The following is a 19,024-nucleotide window of genomic DNA, read 5'->3' on the forward strand; positions in this document are numbered from 1 at the left end:
TGCGTAGTACACAGAAATAACTTATATAAAGGATAATGCTGGGTCTTTGTGTCCAAGCACAGAAGATTTTATTTGTATATTGCTATTAGGTATCCTGGTTGAGTTAATTCACTTAATCTGAATTCTCTAACAATTTGTGGCTTTGATTTTACCCATACAGATTAAACTACTATACCTTAAAAATATTTTTCTATAAAAATGAAGACATCTATTTTTGCTTTTTTTATAAAGAATCCCCCCCAACAAAGTATTAGCTAAGACGAATTGGGTGTAATTAAAGTCAAATCCAGGCACCCAAACTTGCTCTTTTTATCAAATTACACACACATATACATACATAGAGAGAAAGCTTCTACTTTTAAAAACAGTATCCAAACTACAAACATATCCAGAGGAAGAAGAGCCTAATTAATGGAAGAAAAAGATTGAATGGAACGAAAAGGAAAAGAAGAAAAAGCAGGATTTAGATATTTTGTTTTTCCATTAAATGACCCCTGATTTGTGTAGGTAACATAAAAACAGACACCAAATATAGTTACAACAGAAAATCAGTTCAATAGTTTCCCTTATTAAATTTTCTAGTGAATTTTATAAAATTATTGGACCCACATGAATAAATACTTGGATTACGGTCTTCCCAAAACAGAATTGGCAAATTCCCACCCTCTCTGACAATTAGGCAGTGTTTGGCTTTATGCTGAATGTGAAAGGAAATGGCCCACTAGCCAGTAGAAAAAGTCCCCATGATAGTGCTTGCTCCTCAGATTCTCAGAAGGGCAAGGGAAGAAAGGAAGTACCTAATTACTTGTAATGTTAGCGAGAGGCCGCCTGGACGTACAGACTATATTCTCAAGAAAACCTTGTGTGTTCAGAGAGCTGACTCGCCTCCCTGAAGCACAGCCAGCAGCAGTCCACCCTCTGAGTCCAGAACCACGAGAAGGGCTGCAGAGACACAGCACTGCTCGTTGAGGAGTGGAGGACTCATGCAAGGGCTTGAGCAAAGGAGAGGGGGCAGTATTTTTCATGCCTGGAGAAAAATGAACTTTTAAATGACTCAAAATCTTCTCTAGATTCTCAGAGAAACAAACTTGCATCAGATTGTCCACCAATTGAGAGAACTTCAGTTCTCTCATAACGTCCTGAGGAGGATTTGAATTCAAGGAGGAAGAGGGAAAAGGAGGGGTTCACGATGAAAAGAGAATTCTACCAACTTCACAGACTGATTCATGTATGGATGCTGTTCCCCCAGACACCCAAAGAACACATACTTAAAACGTAATTCACTAGATGACTATTCACAGAACCAGGGGGTTATTTGCAAAGGTGGCTGGGCGTGTTCAATGACTTCTGTGCTATTATTACCTGAAAATACTCTGTTAACAAAAGAACATTTGCTGGTTTCTCCTGCCTATAAATTCTCTTGTCTATAAAGACTCTGATTAATAGCTAGGAGTGAGGGTGTGTCTCCCTGCCTATTGTCCTAGATGCTTAAAGGGAGAGATCATTGCATGTGGTCACCTTGGAGCCCTAATTCCATAGAAATTGCACCCATCTAGTGGTCCGTGGTGCTGCACTTGGTTTTCTTCGTGCCACAATGGATAGCTTCCACCTAGAATGGCCTAATTTAGGTATACAGAGCAAGGATTCTTAACCTAGTGGATCTATGGATAGGACTCAAGCGATCTTTGAACTTCTTAAAAATATATACGTGAATTCTTGTATATGTGCACATTTCGATACTTTTAGTCTGATTCTCAAGGGGAGCATTTATTTCAAAAATTAACAGATCATTACAATAAAGGCTTCCAGTGGCCTTACGTGGGTGTCCTGAAGTTCAGCTCTTCTCTCTTCTCTGGTGTCCACCCTCTCTGCTCTGGTTGCTGATGTTACTGTCATTTAAAGACTGCTAAACTGAATCTTGAGAAGTCCTCCTCTTTCACCCCACATTCATTCAATCACAAAGTCCTAAACAGTCAGGCCACCTCCTAAATGTGTCAATTTCCTCCACTTCTGTCTGTCCCCAAGACCTGCATGCTGGTTCCGGCCACCATCACTTCCCACCTGGACCACTGCCCAGTTCTTCCTGTTAACAATCTTGTAATACTCTAGCCCAGTGTCCACACATCAGCAAACACAATCCTTCAAAACACAAACTTGAAAGTGTAACTCCCCTCCTTAGAGCTCTCCATGCCTTTACGCCAAGGCTAGAACAAAGGCAAACTCCTCATTGTGGTATATAAGGCCATTGTAGCCAGCTCCTTGCTCCTCCCCTTTCACGGCCTTTGCTCTCTACTTCCTGTAGCCAAACTTGTAACTCTCAGAGCAGTCCCACTGTTTCTCACCTCCTCTGAGCCTTGAAATAGGCTATTCTCTCTATTGGAACCCTCTTCCCCTCTCATCCCATTTCCCCTTACTCTACTCATTCCTCCAGGTGTTAGCCCACTCATCCTTCCTCCAGGAACCCTTCCTATCTTTCTAGGATTAGTTTGGAAACCCCCACTGCTTACTTCCATAGCACCTCTGCCCTCATTCACAGAAGTTACCACACTGCTATGACTTGTGAAAATTGTGATAACTCCTAGCAGCCTAGGAATCAAACTCTTAGCAGCATTGACAAGTCTTGTCTGAAGAGGCACACTTGGAAAGAAATTTTACATTTAAAAATGGGTTGCTTTTAAGACCTCTAGAAAGTATTTCTGTCCGTTTTCTGTCCTCTTCACAATTCCTTTTCCATCCTGCACCTTCCCCTCTCCCTCCCAACGCGCTGAGCATATTGAGGTATATGTATTGTTTTGCTTGTTTGAATTATAAGCCAATAATAGAACTCAATGTTTATAAAAGACTAGTCGCTTTAGTTTCACCAAAGCTTCTCATGTTTAAGTCCAATGGTGTTCTTGTTTCGGTTCACAATGCCATGGGCAAGAAACAGAAAGGTATCAAAGGGCAGTCTCAGAACACAATTACGTTCTGACAGCCAGCCAGCTACCTGCTTTTTCAGGTAAGCTCATTGTGGTTTTCTCTTGAAGGTGCTGCTGGTGTCTACAGGGAGGATTAGAATGCTATTCTAGTCATGAGTCTTCACAAATTCCAGATTTGTCCATGGGGATAGAAATGAAATATTAATGTCAAGGGATGTCCGGGTAATTAAAGACATATATACTGCCTTTCTCTGTTGATGGGCAGAATCTGTCAATCAGTGAAGGAGAATAGAATGTGCTGGAGAGAAATTAGAAGGGAGCAAAAGATGGCCATACCTTCTCTCAGAGAGTTGTACTTAGGAGAGCTTATTAAGAGTATTTATATTATTATTATTATTATTATGACTATATAAGCTTTCAGAAAGTATATTATTAAGAGAAATAACACCTAGCCAGATGAAATCACCTAAAAGTGTAAATAACCCAAATGTAAGAACATGTAGTCATGTAATTATGCATTTTCCCAAACTTGTGAGAGGTGTAGTGTTCCAGAAAAGCCTGAGATCATCAGAGACACTTGGAGTCAGTCACTGGGTATGCCAAAGAGTGAGCCATGTAAGGTGTTGGAGCATGAGAGGGGAGGACTCTGGCCATGACCAAGGCACAAGTGAGATTCATGATGAAGTCCAAGGCAGCCAGTTGTGATGGAAAGAACACACATGATCTTGGACAATTACCTAACCTCTCTGAACTTTATTTTCCTTATGAAATGAGAATGGCAATAATAATCATAATCATTTCTGTCTTACAGGATTGTAAGGAGAATTGAGATGAGGGCTGTGAAAACATTTTGTACATGATAGAGCAGTGATGGTGATGAAGAAAGTGATGGTGAAGATGATGATATTGCTCCTCTTCTTCATTGCAAAATGAGTGAGAAAAAGTTTCTTCCTGCTCCTGCAGAGAAGGAAGATCCACCAAAGCTCCTCCTCCATCTGGAGATCGTGCCTTTATCCAGGCTTTGGTATGTGACTAACAGAACACAGAAAGTTCTCAAGGAGGTGCTGATGGAGGTGAGAACAAGTACAGGCAAGGGCCCCTGTTATCTGGCCACAGTTTCTGTCTGCACTTACACTCTCTGTTTGATTTTGATCCTTTCTTAGGACCATAAGGGAATTTATTCATTTAAAATGAGGAATGGATACTCCCCATATTCCATACCTTACCCTTAAAGGGTTTATAATCTACCCAGCCATGCACACACCACATGTGCACGCACACACACATAAATAGAACATAGCAAGAAATTTGAGCACACCTCTCATAAAAGGATGCACAGTGTGGAGGTCTTCACAGAGAACATGAATGTGATCAGGTGCTGGAACAATTAAATGGGTGTGAAACAAAGATGGAGAGAGGTTGCCAGTCAGAGAGGACGGAATGAACAACGTGAAAATGGTAGATCTGGTTTTCCATTAGTACAAGGTGGCTGGAGCTTAGAGTCCTTGGCAGAGAGTGGCAAAACCAGGTGGAAAGGGAAATAGGGTAAAACTGTGAAAGGCTTTGGGTGCCATGGTGGGGTTTAGACTCTGTCCTTAAGTGCCAAAGAGCCATCAGTGTTTTATAAGGATCTGTGTGACTTGATCCAATCTGTGTTTTAGGAAGTTAACTGGCTTTTGTAGATGAAAACATAGAATATCTTCATGAGTTTGGGCTTAAGAGTGAGAGGGCAGTAAGAATCTCAAGAGGCAGGCAGACCAGATACCAGAGCAATCTAGAGAGGTAAAAGACCTAAACTAGGGCAGTGCCGATGGGAAGGATGAAGAAGGAGATAGTCAAGAGATATTTTAGTGGTAACACCAATGAACAGTTCCAGTGAACAGTGAAAAAGAAGAATACGAAAGAAGAAGAATGCAATTGATGTTTTGAGCTTGAAGTTTTAGACAATATTTGTCCTTAACGAAAAATGGGCACCCAAGAAAGTGTAACTGACTCACAGAGGATGGTGACGTGTTTCATCTGAGACATGTTTAGTTTTACTCCAGCACATTCAGGTGAACTTATTCAGAAGGCAGTTGTGAATTTGGATGAAGTCAAACATATAAATGGTGTCATCAGCTATTATCAAAGCCGTGTGATCAGATAGGATCATACCTAGAGAGAGTTTTGAGTAGGAGGTGTTTGGAAACACCTATAGTTAAATAAGCAGATTGAAGAAACATAATCCTAAAAGATAAAAAGTCATCTTTGTGTAAAAAGAAATCTGTTATAAGATCAATGACTTGATCTTACACTAAAGTGGTGCTTGAGGTCTCATTTCCATCCCTAATCACACCCTTGGGACTAATGACTATATTCATTCTAAAGACATTCTGAGTGCCTATCATAAGTTTAGCATTGTTCTGGGGATGTGGGGATACAAAAACAAATCAGACATAGATCTTGCCCCAAGAAGGATGAAGCTCAATGTCAAGAGAGAATTTGAACAGCTGGTACTTTTGTTATTGTTGAACCTGATGTATATGGACAACGTTCAAAAGACAACATCAATACTGCTACGACTGCTGCAGTTTCGGAAGCTGTTTCAAGCTTGTGGAAGTTCCACCAACGTAAGCCTAGATCATGATCAGACAATGTAGCCCTTCTCTGCACGAGCCAGGCCCTTAACCACAAAGTGGGCAAACGGGCAGGACCAACCAACCGAAATTGTAGGGCAATCTTGTCTTAGTTTTCCTGTACTATTTCCTTACAAACCTGACTCTTACTCTTTCTGATGCTTGCTTCAAACCTCAGTGGCTTTGAGTCCCACCATGGCTGCCCAGGGAACCCTCTCAACAGAGGAGTTCTCATGCTTTGAACTGCACGGGCACCAGCAGAATGCATTGTCTTATATCCCATGCCTGTGTCTTTATCACCTAAGGACAGAGTCTGGGGATATGTTATTTTCGAATGGCAATAGGTGGGAATGTGGTTAATCAGAAAAAACAGGTTCTCCCAAAAAACATGCCACTGTATACCTTCCCATGAAATCTCTGAAAGACATAATAGTTGTTTGCAATGTGGCAGCTTAGTGATCACATTGTTTTTGTCAGGAGCTTTTCTACACCTTTCAGATCATGTCACATTAACTCATTCATACCGTATTTATGGATTCCACAATATTTGTTAAAAAATCAAGTGTCTGCCAGGCGTAGGACCAAGTGCCACAGTGCTGTGCTGTAGGCTACTCCTGATTTGTCTCGTCCCTATTCGGGTAAAAGTCTTTTGCGATGAAAACACAATTCAATAGGCAGCTACTGTTTATAAAATCCTAAGTAAGTTCAGCATGGTCTATTGATTCTCAATCTGTTTTTAATCTGTTTTGTTAAATTACTTATGGCTTGTTATAAATATTCATATATGCTAATCATTTCCCTGTGTTAATTTAAATCACAGTATTTAAAATGACCTCATCAGCCTGTGTAGATTCTGTAAAAGTTACATTTGTGTTTAATTAATTGACAACATTGAACCAAATCAGATTTATATTTAAAAAGCATTCTTTTTTTTATTGTTTGCTTCCTTGGCTTGGAAAATAAAGAAAGTGCTGGTAGTCCCACAACTGGTCAGAGGATTTACACTGTACAGATTTGCTGTATTTCTTTTTTCTGATAAGTACAGAAAAAACTTGTAAACTACACAGCATTTGAAATAATATGCTGTAAATAACTGGCAACAGTTAATGGGTATTTAATATTCGAAAAACTATGTACATGTTAAGTCTCTATCATGGAAAGGCCAAAAGATATCCACTTGAAATTATTAACAAAATATTTTGGTTGACCCCCAATCCTGATCCATGTTTTTCAGCATCTAGATTAGATGCTGATTTCAAATCAGATGTGTTAAAGTACACTCTAATGTCTTCTTAGGTCAGCAAGGAAAAGTTATTCTTCACACTTATTCCTAGCAGCTGGGCTTACTTCCCAGATTCTTAGAATATCTGTGATAACTACAGAGTACCTGAAAAGATGCCCATGGCTGCTTCTCCCCTGTCATTACTGGTGGAGCGCTCCACAATTCCCAGATGTTATGCCCAGACCTGCGTGCAAACAGCCATGGGGGAGACTGGTAGAAATGAGTGTGGGAATAAAGACAATGAAATTAGAAATAGGCAAGGCAGGTGGTGGCAGAAATGCTGAAAGCAAGATCAGGATCATCAAGCAGGTGTCTGAGAAGGGTCAAGTCACCAAAAGCATCTGCCGACCAATGTTAGAAGGAAGTAAATGAAAGGGAACACCATGTGCTTCCAATTGAACTCAAATCTTTTCACTTGCGGTAGTTCCTTGATGTTGCAGGAGCTATTGTAATAGAAACCAATTGGATTTTCAAGGACAAGAGACTTTGCCACTAAACAAGATGATGTCCCCCTTCCTGATGACAAATAGGAATGGGTGATTGGCTCTGAACACTGCAGACTCGGGGAGTCGCTTTTCTACGATGTTGTTTCCCGCGGCAGCAGTCGCCTCTGTGCCCTCCTCGGTAACCTCTATGTACGACTTGTGCATCAGTTTTGATATATACAGACGACCCCCTTCAGCGATACCAGAGAGATCAGCTCTGGACTCATCAAAGATATCTTTCAGCCCTAGGGCTTTTAAGTAGTGTTTGGTTTCATAATTCTTCTCTATCTTGAATTGAGGAAGGAACACCTCAACATACTGAGAGCTCATTTTTCTCGGATTGGTCCAGTCCATTAGATTCCGAAAGGTCAGTTTGTTTTCAATCTGCAGAGATATTTAAAAGGCAACTTAGATCCACTTGGTTAAGAAACAGCTGAAACAACAACAACAAGGATGGTTTTCCATAATTATCCTCTCCCGGATACTTGCATGTAAGAATATGAATGGGTCCTGGAGGTGTCTGGAAATGGAAAATTATTAAAACAAATAGCTCAAGTGCTCTTTAATAAATCACGTTTGGTTTGCTCTGCTATGACAAGGTGTGGCTTATCTGTATTTCAGGGCACTTCTGTTCTCTACCCACATATGAACATATGTGGCCAAAGAGGAAGAATGGACAGATGAAGGAATTCGGGAGTCAGAGACCATCACAGGGAGAAAGGAGCCTTTAAATCAGTGTTTAAATCAGAAGTCCTTTAAATCAGTGTTTCCTGACTATTTTCCCGTCACGACAGACATGGAAAATGATAATGCTTGACCAGAGTGCAGGAGTAAACCAATGGAACCCCAGGTGACCCTAGGCAAGGAGCTCAGAGCTCTCACCTCAAGGTCTTGGGTGATCAATATCTCCCAGCACAGTCACCCACACTGTGCGGGAGGCTTGGATCCAAGTCAACTCTCCTACTCAACACATGGGACAACTGAAACTCAAGAGAATGTAGGGGAGTGTGCCCCAGTTGCACAGCTAGAAACCTTGGTTACACAGCCAGAGCCCACACCTCTCTCTCCAACACCATTGCTGCCCCCAAGTGATTCACATCTTGAGTTCACCAGCTCCTGAATACTGAGAATTGATCATAAATTATTCCAGACTTATAATGGGAAGATTTTTTATGTACCTTGTTTATAAGTCTTATATATGGACTTTTGTTCTCAAATTCGGGCTCACTGGAATCCTAAAAAGCTCTTCACAGCTATTAAACCTGACTTGCATTTTTATCAAGGAGTTACATTTATATAATCAAATTTAGTCTAATTTAAATTTTCTGTGTGTAAATCATCCAGTTTGTGGTTAATCTGTAATAACTTTTTATTCTGAGTCAGAATTTTTTTCTCATTTAGCCCACTCCAGAGCCAACTTCCTCATCATTATTTAGTTGCGTAGGATTATGTAGGTATGTAGACTTATGCTAATTTGATACTCAAATAGGACACTCTGTTAGAGAAGAAGAAAAACTCAGAGCAAGAACAAATCTATCTTTTATCTCCTGCTTATTCTATCTGGGCTACTTTTTCTCTTATTGCAGATTATTTGGAGTTAAAATAGCTGATGTGTGCTAAAATCTGATTGTTATAAAGATTATCAAGTGAATTATTGATTTAATCTGAGTACCAATATTTTATATTGTCGTACTTCAGACTGTAGAATGCCAACTTATGACAGATCACTTGCTGTTCATATCAAATGAGACAGTATAACTGAAGTGCAGAGAATAAGGCCTGGCATATTAGGTGCTCACTAAATATTCCTTTTGATTGGAAGTACAGAGAAGGGAGATGAGATCTCGGCTTCCAGGACTGCAGGCTGCAGACTCAGGTGGCCAAATTCACGGGGAGGAGAGGAAGAAGGCCTAGAGGAATGTCAGGATCTGGGATATGGTGATGATGTCTGACTTGCATGGCTGCCTCTGCCCGCCCCTCGCACTGTGCTGCTCTGTTTCTCCTGCTACATCAGTCACAGGGCAGTGCCTACCTTCTGCTTTTCCTAGAGACACAGCAGCACAGAATGAGGCCACGCATTTTAATTCTCAAAGGACTGGACTTCAAAACTCCATCATACCTTTCCTGCTTGAAGATGCTTAATCTACCCAAATTTCAATAATACATGAAAGATTGTTTTCATGGCCAAGGGAAAAGAAGACCTACACTCCTGCCCTTTTCCCTCCATAGTTGATATTTGAGAGGGTTCCAATTTTACAGCTTTTCAACTAAAATGATGCTAAACTGAAGTAAGTCAATTTCAACATCTATAATGATGCCTGGCATGTAGTAGGTACTCCTTAAATATTTCTCAAATAAACGAATAAGTGGGTAAGTCTCTAATATTCCAACAACCTGAAATCTTAAAGTTGAAGAATGAAAACACAATGAACAGCATCTTAAAATCATCCCTGATCGTGGGAGTGACAGTAGTAACTTACTTGGGATATGTCACTCTTGGGCAGCATTATGTACATGCTTATGTCGCCATGATATCTGAGTTCGAGAACCTGCATGGATGGATCCTGAATGACAGACAAATTGAACTTCCGTTCTTGATGCATCATGGCGACTGTTTTTCCAGGACACTGAAAATGAAGTCACAAAAATTGTTTATTAGCCCACCTTATTTCACCTATTGACCAAGTAGAATAAGAAAAGTGCTTTAGTTTTGTGCAGTTGATCCTGTAGGTTTTTCCTGACATGTTGTGAATAGTGGTTGCATTGGTGCACATCTCAGTGGTAAAAGTACAGACTTTGAGTTTAACTGCCTGAGTTTAAAACTCCCCAGCTGTGTGACCTTGGGCAAGTTACTTCACCTCTCTATGCCTCCATTTCCTCATCTATATAATGGGGGTAACAATAGTCTCTACTGCATGGGATTCTTCTAAGGATTATGTGAGTTAACATATCTAGCACTTGGAACATTGCCTTGCACTTAGTGTTTTATCTGAAAATGTCTATATAGTAAGTAATGAATAATTATTAAATAGCATTGCAACTAAAAATGAATGCCATAGATTTTTTCTCTCATGAGAAGTAAAATACAGACTAGTACTATTAAAATTACACAATTTAAGAATGAGGTCTTGTAAAACTAAAAAAATTACTACAGAATATTTGATAAGCCTCAAATTAACTTGGGGGAAACACAGTGGTAGCTCTTTTTTTTTTCTTTTTGAGGAAGATTAGCCCTGAGCTAACTACTGCCCATCCTCTTCTTTTTGCTGAGGAAGTCTGGCCCTGAGCTAACATCCGTGCCCATCTTCCTCTACTTTATATGTGGGACCCCTACCACAACATGGTGTGCCAAGCAGTGCCATGTCCACACCTGGGATCCAAACAGGTGAACCCAGGGCCGCTGAGAAGCAGAATGTGGGAACCTAACCGCTGTACCACCGGTCCGGCCGCGGTAGCTCTTATCTTCAGGATACCATTTGTAGATTTGGAAACACCATACAGGTGTCATAAACCATCTTTTTCCTAAAAGGGATTGTAATTCTGCAAACTTGCCATCTTTCCTGTCATGTTTCCCTTTAGGACAGAAAGTTCTGTGGGGGTGGGATGGATAAGTAATTATCTGTGTTTGAACCAAATATCCTTCTCCCTCTGTAAAGGTTGTCCTTTTTGACTGAGAAGCCAAACCTCAGAAAGAACGCACATGGAACAGTGAAGGAAAAAAGGCACCTGCCTAGTGAGACAGATCAGCTGAATTGAGCCTGGTACAAATAGGGGCTGGCATGTCACAGCCACAGTATCTCATTACCACACCAGAGTAAGGGGAGAATCCCACAGCTGGGGCATGCTGGAGAAAAACTGAAACTAGACTTTTTAGCGAAGAGGTAATTTCACCAATCTTGAAAGTGATGGAACCAAAACTGACCACAGTGATATAGATTCCAAAGCCTATTATAAGCCATATATTACATCTGTACTATAAGGAATATAATACAGGCAGGAAAGTTATTTTAAATAGTTATGATATATTAATAGTTATTTAAGGAAAAACTTCTTTAGGAGGAATAAAAACCCCACAAACAGTGCAAGAGATAGATATGCTTCATCTTCGTTGATGGAAATGAATCAGCAGATGCAATCTGCTGGAGGAGGAGTTGAAGGATAGAGTGGGGAGTGAAAACTCACTTCCAAACTCAGTTAACAATGCCAGCCACAGTCACCAAAATTCTAGTACTGCCTAATATGCTTCCTATTGCCATTATACAGAAAATGTCTCTATAAGACAGAGCTGTGTTTTATTAGGATTTATCATAATGTTATTTTTTCATATACAGTTTTCAAAACATTTTTGTGCCCCTCTCTTTGTTCCCGCAGAGACACCTACCTTATAAACTTGCTCCATCAGGCTCTCCTTAGGAGCCTGCAGCGACAGACTCACCACAGGGCTGGGGCTGGCTTCACTCAAAGCCACCTCAGCCAGCCTAAAGGTCATCCTCATCCCTGTTCAAGTGTCTTGGCCTTCCTCCCAAAGCATCACCATACCTGCAGATATAGCCTGCCTAGATGGCCTTTTATTTCTCCTCTCATCACTCATTCAGGGATCTTTGATTTCTATCAGCTCCCAGCACTCCTGTGTTTAAAACTTCTGATGTGGGAAAACGCAGAAAGTACCTTTCAATAGTATTTTCCACTTTAAAAGTAAAAGTTTAAAAGTCAAATCTGAATTTCTGTCCCTCAACATTAAAGATTGAGTGACTGAAAGAGATTTTAGAGGTGGATCAAAGGAATCTCTTTATTGTGCTTGTGAAGATAAGGAGGTCTCCAGTGCTTAAGTGAACTTGCCTAAGACAGCACAGCTTCTACGAGGCAAGGCAAGGACCCCGACACAGGATTTCTGACTCCAGGGCCTTCGATGTTTCTACTGTACTAAGACGATTATGTACAAATTGGTAAAACAACAAGAATATATGTTTTATGAAGCTGGATTAAGATGTTTTAAATCAAAAAGAATTAAAGGAAGAAACAGATACAACCAATACTTGGAAATGTACAGTTCTATCAAACATAATTTTTCCTTTGTCAAAAGAAACACATTCCTGCTTTGTCTCAGGAAAAATCACTGCTATCGAATGACACTAACTGTATACCCCACCGTTAGAATCACGAAAAATAAGAGGTACGCTGTTGTCACATTTTCTTATAGGCCCCAAACTGGAAAATCTTAAAATAAACTCATACTTTATTACTTTTCTCAATTTTGAATATATTTTTTAAAATATCCATTTATAGGTTACCTCTCATTGTGTTTTATAACCTGCATTAGCAGGACAACAGAAAGTTAGTTTTATAAGCAATTGATGGTATAGTATTGGTAATGCAGTATTAAAAATGAGTAAAGAAATGGTGAACCCAGCATTTATCTATATAAATACCACAGTTTCCGCAAAGGAATGCTATTGACAAAAAACTTCCCAAATTAAATAGATTTCCATACCTTGGGAGATTTGAAATGGCAATTTAGGGTTTCACTCTTGGCGAAGGCTGCCTCCCACTTGCCTTTGAAGTACACAGCATTCACCAGCACCATTACAGCAGAGGAACTCAGGCTGCCTTCATGAAAGATGTTCTTGATTTTGCCTTTGAAAAATAAATTGAGAAAACATGATAATTTTTTAACTCATATTAAAAAATTTTTAAAAGACCAATGAGCATATTTTTCTTATCACATGAAATTATAATCATGACAAATAAAAATGGCAAGTAACAGGATATATTGGAGTATATGAGGAAACCATTTTGTGTAAACCTAATTCGACCTGACCTTGTATTTCCAAAAGAGCCTGACCGAGGCCGTTGAGCATACCTTGTATGTCTGCTTTAGAGATTCCCTATGGCAAGAGCAAAGGCCCTTGAGATAAAGGTGCAACTTCTTTCCCCCTCCCAACGTTGGCATCTCCTTAAAGATTAAGCATCTTTCTTTAGGCTGGGAACCGATTGCAGTGCTCATCTGTGACTGCCCAGCCCGAGGCAACACACCTGCCACCCTGCGGCTTTCAGTGAGACAGCAGACCTATCTGTCATTTCCATCAATTGCTGTGCTGACAGAGCAGCCTCGTGACTATTGTAAAAGGGACATTTCAATCATATGTGAAACATCCTCTTTGAGGGTATATAACCACCCTGTATACCCCAACTTCTTTGGAGTGCTCTGTTCCTTTGTGGAAGGACTCTCCCAGGTTATAATCCTCAGATTTAAGCTCAGAATAAACTCACCCAAATTTTCATTTACAGATTGGTTATGGATTATTTTTCGTTGACAGTCATAATTAGTATATTAGTAATAATCTATGAGCAATTACTCTGTCCAACATTTTCTAAACCCTTTATGTGCGATATTTGGCTTACTCCTCACAAAATCCCTGTGAGGTAGGCACTATTATTGTTCCTGTTTCCTGTTGAGGAAGCTGGGGCACAGAGAGGTTAAGTAATTTGTGCAACTTCACACAAGAAAGTTATGGCAACAGGATTCCAACCCAGGAAGACAGTTCCCAGAGCCCCTCCCTGCTGGTAGGCACCAAGCTGCCTTTACTGCACTGACAAAGCCACAGCACTCCAAATGTGATTTAACTCCATTCTGTCTAAAGGGCCGATTACTTCCTTTATTCCACTTTAACAAGATTTTTGGTAGATGCCCTGCACTCTTCTGGATACTTGAATCACAACAATGAAAGACAGTCCATGTCATCACCGGGCTCACAGTCCAGCACAGGGGAGGCGGCAACCAAACACAGTTGAAGCACACTGGTATCAAACCCATGTGCTCAGTGTGCTGTGGGAGCACAGATGGGGGCATCAAACTCTGACTGGGCCACCTGCTTGAGGAGAAGGCAAGATGGGGGCGGGGAGAACTTCCCTACAGCTGGGACTGTTTATTCAAAGACATGAAAGCCTGGACGAGTAAAGCGTATTCCGAGAAATCCTAACTCCTTCCTATGCGTTAGGGGGAGTAAGGTTGGAAAGGTCGGAGGCAGGGGCCGGATAATGAAGAAACTTGAATGTCTGGTAAGAATTTTGGATTATCCTAAAGGCAATGGAAAATGTTCAGAATTTATTGGAAGACAAGTGAGGGCACAGTCACGATGCATCAAATTTGACTTCCAAAAGGATGGGCTGTGGTAGTGTATGGACATGTGGGTTTGTGGAATGTTGGCAGCATTTTGAAACATTCCCTTAAGTGGGTATTAAGAACATATACTTACCAAAATGAGAGTAATTATACACAGATTTGCAAGAGAAAGTAAAAAAGAGAAATAAATAACAGAGACAATGGAGAACAGTATTAGTAATCCGATACCCTTAAATACTAAACACAAAAGAGAATTCCACTCAGTTATTAGAAAAGTCGTTGCATAATTTCTCTTGATTTACGAACAGTATATCTGAGACATGTGGTGGCTAAAGGTCAAAGTAACCCCCTACTGATGTAACGATGAATGAATGAACAAAGAAAAAACTGAGACACTGTATTCTTGTTCCCAGGACTAATTGTATGCTGTTGAATGTTTGCATTTATGAATGCAAGTCACATATCTCGTATTTTTGAGACAGAGCCAGACTCAGCAAATACACGTATATTGTTCAGAGCATAAATCAAGGCTAAGTCTTCAGTACAGAATTGACTAGCTTTGGAATCAGTTGAATAATAAAAAGACAATGAGTAGATTCCCTTATTTGTTTAGTACTAATCTAGAACATTCGCTGGAATTGAGTTTCTGATTGTGAAAGAGACTTACCAATAAAGAGATGTATTTTTTCTGGAAGGTACTACCTTTGCCACACATATTATTTTGATAAATGAAGAGAATTTTAAAGTGAAAGATAAACTAGACATCATTTAGATGAAGCAATGATATAAAAATATATTTCAAAGATAGTACGATGTCATAATCTTAATAAAATTCTTTAGTCCAAGGAGGAAGAGTAAAACATTGGGTTTGTCATTAGAATGAAATACTATGGTGTGGTCACTGCAAATAGTGTCCTATAAATCACTCCTGGTCTTTGTTCACTAACCAGGTGTAAGATATTGAGGTCAACTGGGTAAATTACCTCAGTTTGTCACTAATTTATGAAATGGTCATAGTAAAATCTATTTGTCTCACAGGATTGTTCCCCGGTCACATGAGATAATGTAACAGACAAGATTTATGAAAGTTATAAAGCATTCAAATTATTGAGATTACTCAAAACCACATTGTGGACAAATACTAAGGCAATTTTAAATGACAGCAACCACGACTTTGAATTAAGAGGAGCTGTCCCTCATATGTCTCACAAAACACTGCCAGCTTTTAAGTGACAGTTCTCAACTGTCACAATTAACTGACAAACTTTGGAGAAGAATAGGGTATTGCACTCACCATGTGTCTCATTTTCAATCCATTTGTTAATTTTATATCTTGTATCTTCTATATCATTTGTGAAGTCAACTCGTTCCACTTTGGCATTGTATAATCTTTCAGCACGCTCAGTATAGTTCTATAAATATAAATCATATACAATTTCTGTAAGTGATATACAGGTCTTGTATTTACAAATCACCACCAACTAAGCATATAAGAAATATGTTTTTGAACTTGTCTCTTCATTTCCACCACCTTACTCAAGGACTCATTCCTGCTTCAAAGATGATGCAAGATGGTTAGAAATATGGAAATGTGGCTGGAAGGGGAGCTGGAGAACTTGAAGGTGAATTTGCATAGCAACCACGCTGTTGTAATTTAGATTAATTTGAAGTGTATTAGGGGAGACTAACAGAGATTACCACTAATGCCCACCTCCTTCGCTTTACCACTGCTTTCTCACCATAAATACTTCAATAGCCTCCTAACTAGTCCCCCTTTACTTGTGTCACCCCCTTCCTACTGAAAACCCTTCAAGACTACTTCTTGGACTTAAGATAAAGCCCAAGGCCCTGGACCTGGCCTGCCAGGCTCTGCTGATCTGCTGATCTCATTTCAAGCCATTTTCCCCCTTCATACTCTACTCTCTGGCCATAGCCTACTACCTGAAGAGCCTGTGAAGTGCCATGTGTCTTCTCTCTCTGGAGGCCTCTGAGCAGCATTCCTTCTACCTGGAATGTCCCTAGTTCTCAAATTTCATAAAGTGACTCAGGAATCAGAAGAGAAGAAATGGACTGGAAATAGAGAGACTTGTTAGAAGGTCATTATAGTTTACCCTGAGAGACATGAAGAGGTCCTGAATTGAGGTATTGGCAGTTTCCAGGGGCGTGGGGAAGATGAAACTAATTTTAGAGACATATTAAGAAGGTAAAACTAGCTCATTTTTATCCCTTCTCCCTTGCATTTCCTTCCTGAACAATTCAGACTCAAGACGATTAGGAAGGGCACATCTAGGTAGGTATTCATCTCAGTGTAGGGAGGATCACAGTAGTAGAGATGGATAGCAGAGCCCCACCATAGTGAGGAGACCATTCATATCCAGGAGTGATTCAACACAAGGTATTAGTGGCCAAGGAAGATGAAAAGCACATCTCCTTGTCAGGGAGGCTCAGCTCTGGAATTTGGAGCCCAGGCAAAGTCCAGAGGCACCCCTGAGGAGAAATGGCCTCCTGTGGGTGTTAGACTTTAAATGGAATGAGGAGGGCATCTATATGGGGTGTCAAAGCCCAAAAGAATGAGAAGGACATCCTGTGGAGGAGCAGACCATCGTGGGGTGTGGGAGACTTCATGGAGAGAGGAGGTATACTCACGGAGGAGCAGCCTGGTATGGACAGGCAGATCTCTCATGGGATGAGGAAGGTGTTCCCGCATTGGGAGGGGCAACAGCTTCAGTGATGGGAGATATGTAAAGGGGAATTGGTGAAATAAGTAAGTATATAAAGATAATGGCAGCCAGTTTTCTCACTGTTAGAGAAGGGAGTTACAAATGTATAGAGCGAAAACAAAAAGCAAACCCTGTGGTGTCCGACTGGAATTGGAGACATCAGTGTGAACTCATAGTTTTCACTTCATATAATAAAGAGATGAACATTCATATAAATACAGGCATGCATTTCCCTAAAAAGAAACTAAGGCTCCTGGAGAAATGGCTGATTCTAGGGTTGAGGCAGGAAAAGAAGAAGTTGAGATTAGAATATCTCATGGTAGAAAGTGAGAAAGTGTTCCATGAATGAGGGGACGTGTCAAACACAGAAGCCAAAGTGAAAGGGTAATTTAACCATGAAAATAATAACAATGGATTATAATCCCTTGACTAAAATAGTACAGCATGAATTCATATTGACATAAATAAATAAGTAAATAAATAGTTTGATCAAGATTGGGATATTTACACAACTTCAAGGCACTTCCCCACAAAATATCTAATAACAAAGGGAAAGAGTAACCTCACAGCAGGGAAACCTAGCAGACATCACTTTAATCAAGTGATCAAGATGGCATTACCAGAAATGGGATAAATTAAAATCCTGCAAGGATAACACAATGAAAATTAAACAACACCTGTGATGCTTCTACCAAATCTGATGGAGGTGGTAGCTAATGCTATAGAAGACAATTCAAGTCCAATTTTCTTCTTTCTATGCAATCTGTTCTATGAATTTATATAATTTACTCACCTTTAAGAGCCACCCTGTTGCTTTGTCTCTCGAAAATTCTTCCATTACATTTTAAGAAGATCTAATTGCCTATCCAGAAGTAAAATATTCATTCTGTGTATATTACAGCATGTACTTTCATTTCAGTATTAAATTACTTTCTTATACCAAAAGAAATAAAGTTTAAAAGTTGAAAGTGCTTGTCCCAAGTTGGGAATTCTATTTTTGAGGCACACATGACAAAAGATTTGCGGAATTTCAGACCAAGTCCCAGTGTCTTGTCTTGGCCAGGCCAAGAGCAGTGGGTGTGTGGGGCAGTGAGCAGAGCCTCCCCATTCCTTCTGACCAGTCACCCCTGGACACCCAGAGCAGTAGTCTGGGTGAGCAAAGGGGTGTCGCCCAGGATCTCAGGCTGTCCTGGGTGACCCAGACATCTGCCCACCCACCCAAATACAGCAGTTGATGTCCCATTACTGTCTGATTCTGACGACTCCAGGAGGCAGGCTGTGTGCTGGAGAATGGGCAGGGGGACATTTCCACTAAATCCCGTGGCTTCCAGGCCTGACTTTGACCCCTACAACACTGGGCTTTCTCACGCTCCAGGAGCAACAAGACAAATCTAAGGCATCAAAAGACCTAGAGTTCATGACACAGACCTAGTTGAAACTGATGGTGCCAGTAGGGGTTGTTGGGAAATTGAGAAAAGTAGAAGAGATTTCAATAACTGTTGTGAAGAATGAGAGAAATTAGTGTGAACACAAAAGTTCACTGTTGGACACCACTGAGGAAGTTTAGCTGGGATGGGAGACCGTGATGCTGTAGCGGTAACTGCACACTTTTAGGCTTTCCACAAGTATCATATAGTAGCCCAGACACAATTGCTGAGGGAAGTCATGGACTGATCCAGATTTGGGGCTTTGTTGGGGAAGGAGGGTGTTGGTAAGAGAGTGATTAAGGAATGGATGCATATAGTAGTTTGGTATGGCAATAAAGCTACGAGAGAGCTGATAGTTAAGAGAAAATAGAGAGTTCCAGAGATTGAATAACTCAATGCAGTTGAAGAACAGGTAAAGTGGGGATGAAATAAAAAGAGTAAGAACCATGGGATC

The 19,024-nt window shown here is 40.3% G+C and overlaps 1 protein-coding gene across 1 annotated transcript in view; it reads right to left on the minus strand.

Annotated features, from left to right (window-relative positions):
• Positions 1–3,645: 3,645 nt before the first annotated feature.
• Positions 3,646–19,024, minus strand: part of LOC106824475 (serpin B7) — a 29,987-nt gene continuing 14,608 nt past the window's right edge. Inside the window, exons 5-8 of the mRNA XM_014830782.3 lie at positions 15,718–15,835; positions 12,792–12,934; positions 9,781–9,927; positions 3,646–7,684 (exon numbers count right to left, since the gene is read on the minus strand). Coding sequence (XP_014686268.1) covers positions 7,286–7,684; positions 9,781–9,927; positions 12,792–12,934; positions 15,718–15,835 — 807 coding nt within the window. The 3' untranslated portion in view covers positions 3,646–7,285. The remainder of the gene's footprint in view (positions 7,685–9,780; positions 9,928–12,791; positions 12,935–15,717; positions 15,836–19,024) is intronic.

The sequence above is a fragment of the Equus asinus genome, chromosome 7, assembly GCF_041296235.1.
Source record: "Equus asinus isolate D_3611 breed Donkey chromosome 7, EquAss-T2T_v2, whole genome shotgun sequence".
NCBI classification, from domain to species: Eukaryota; Metazoa; Chordata; class Mammalia; order Perissodactyla; family Equidae; genus Equus; species Equus asinus.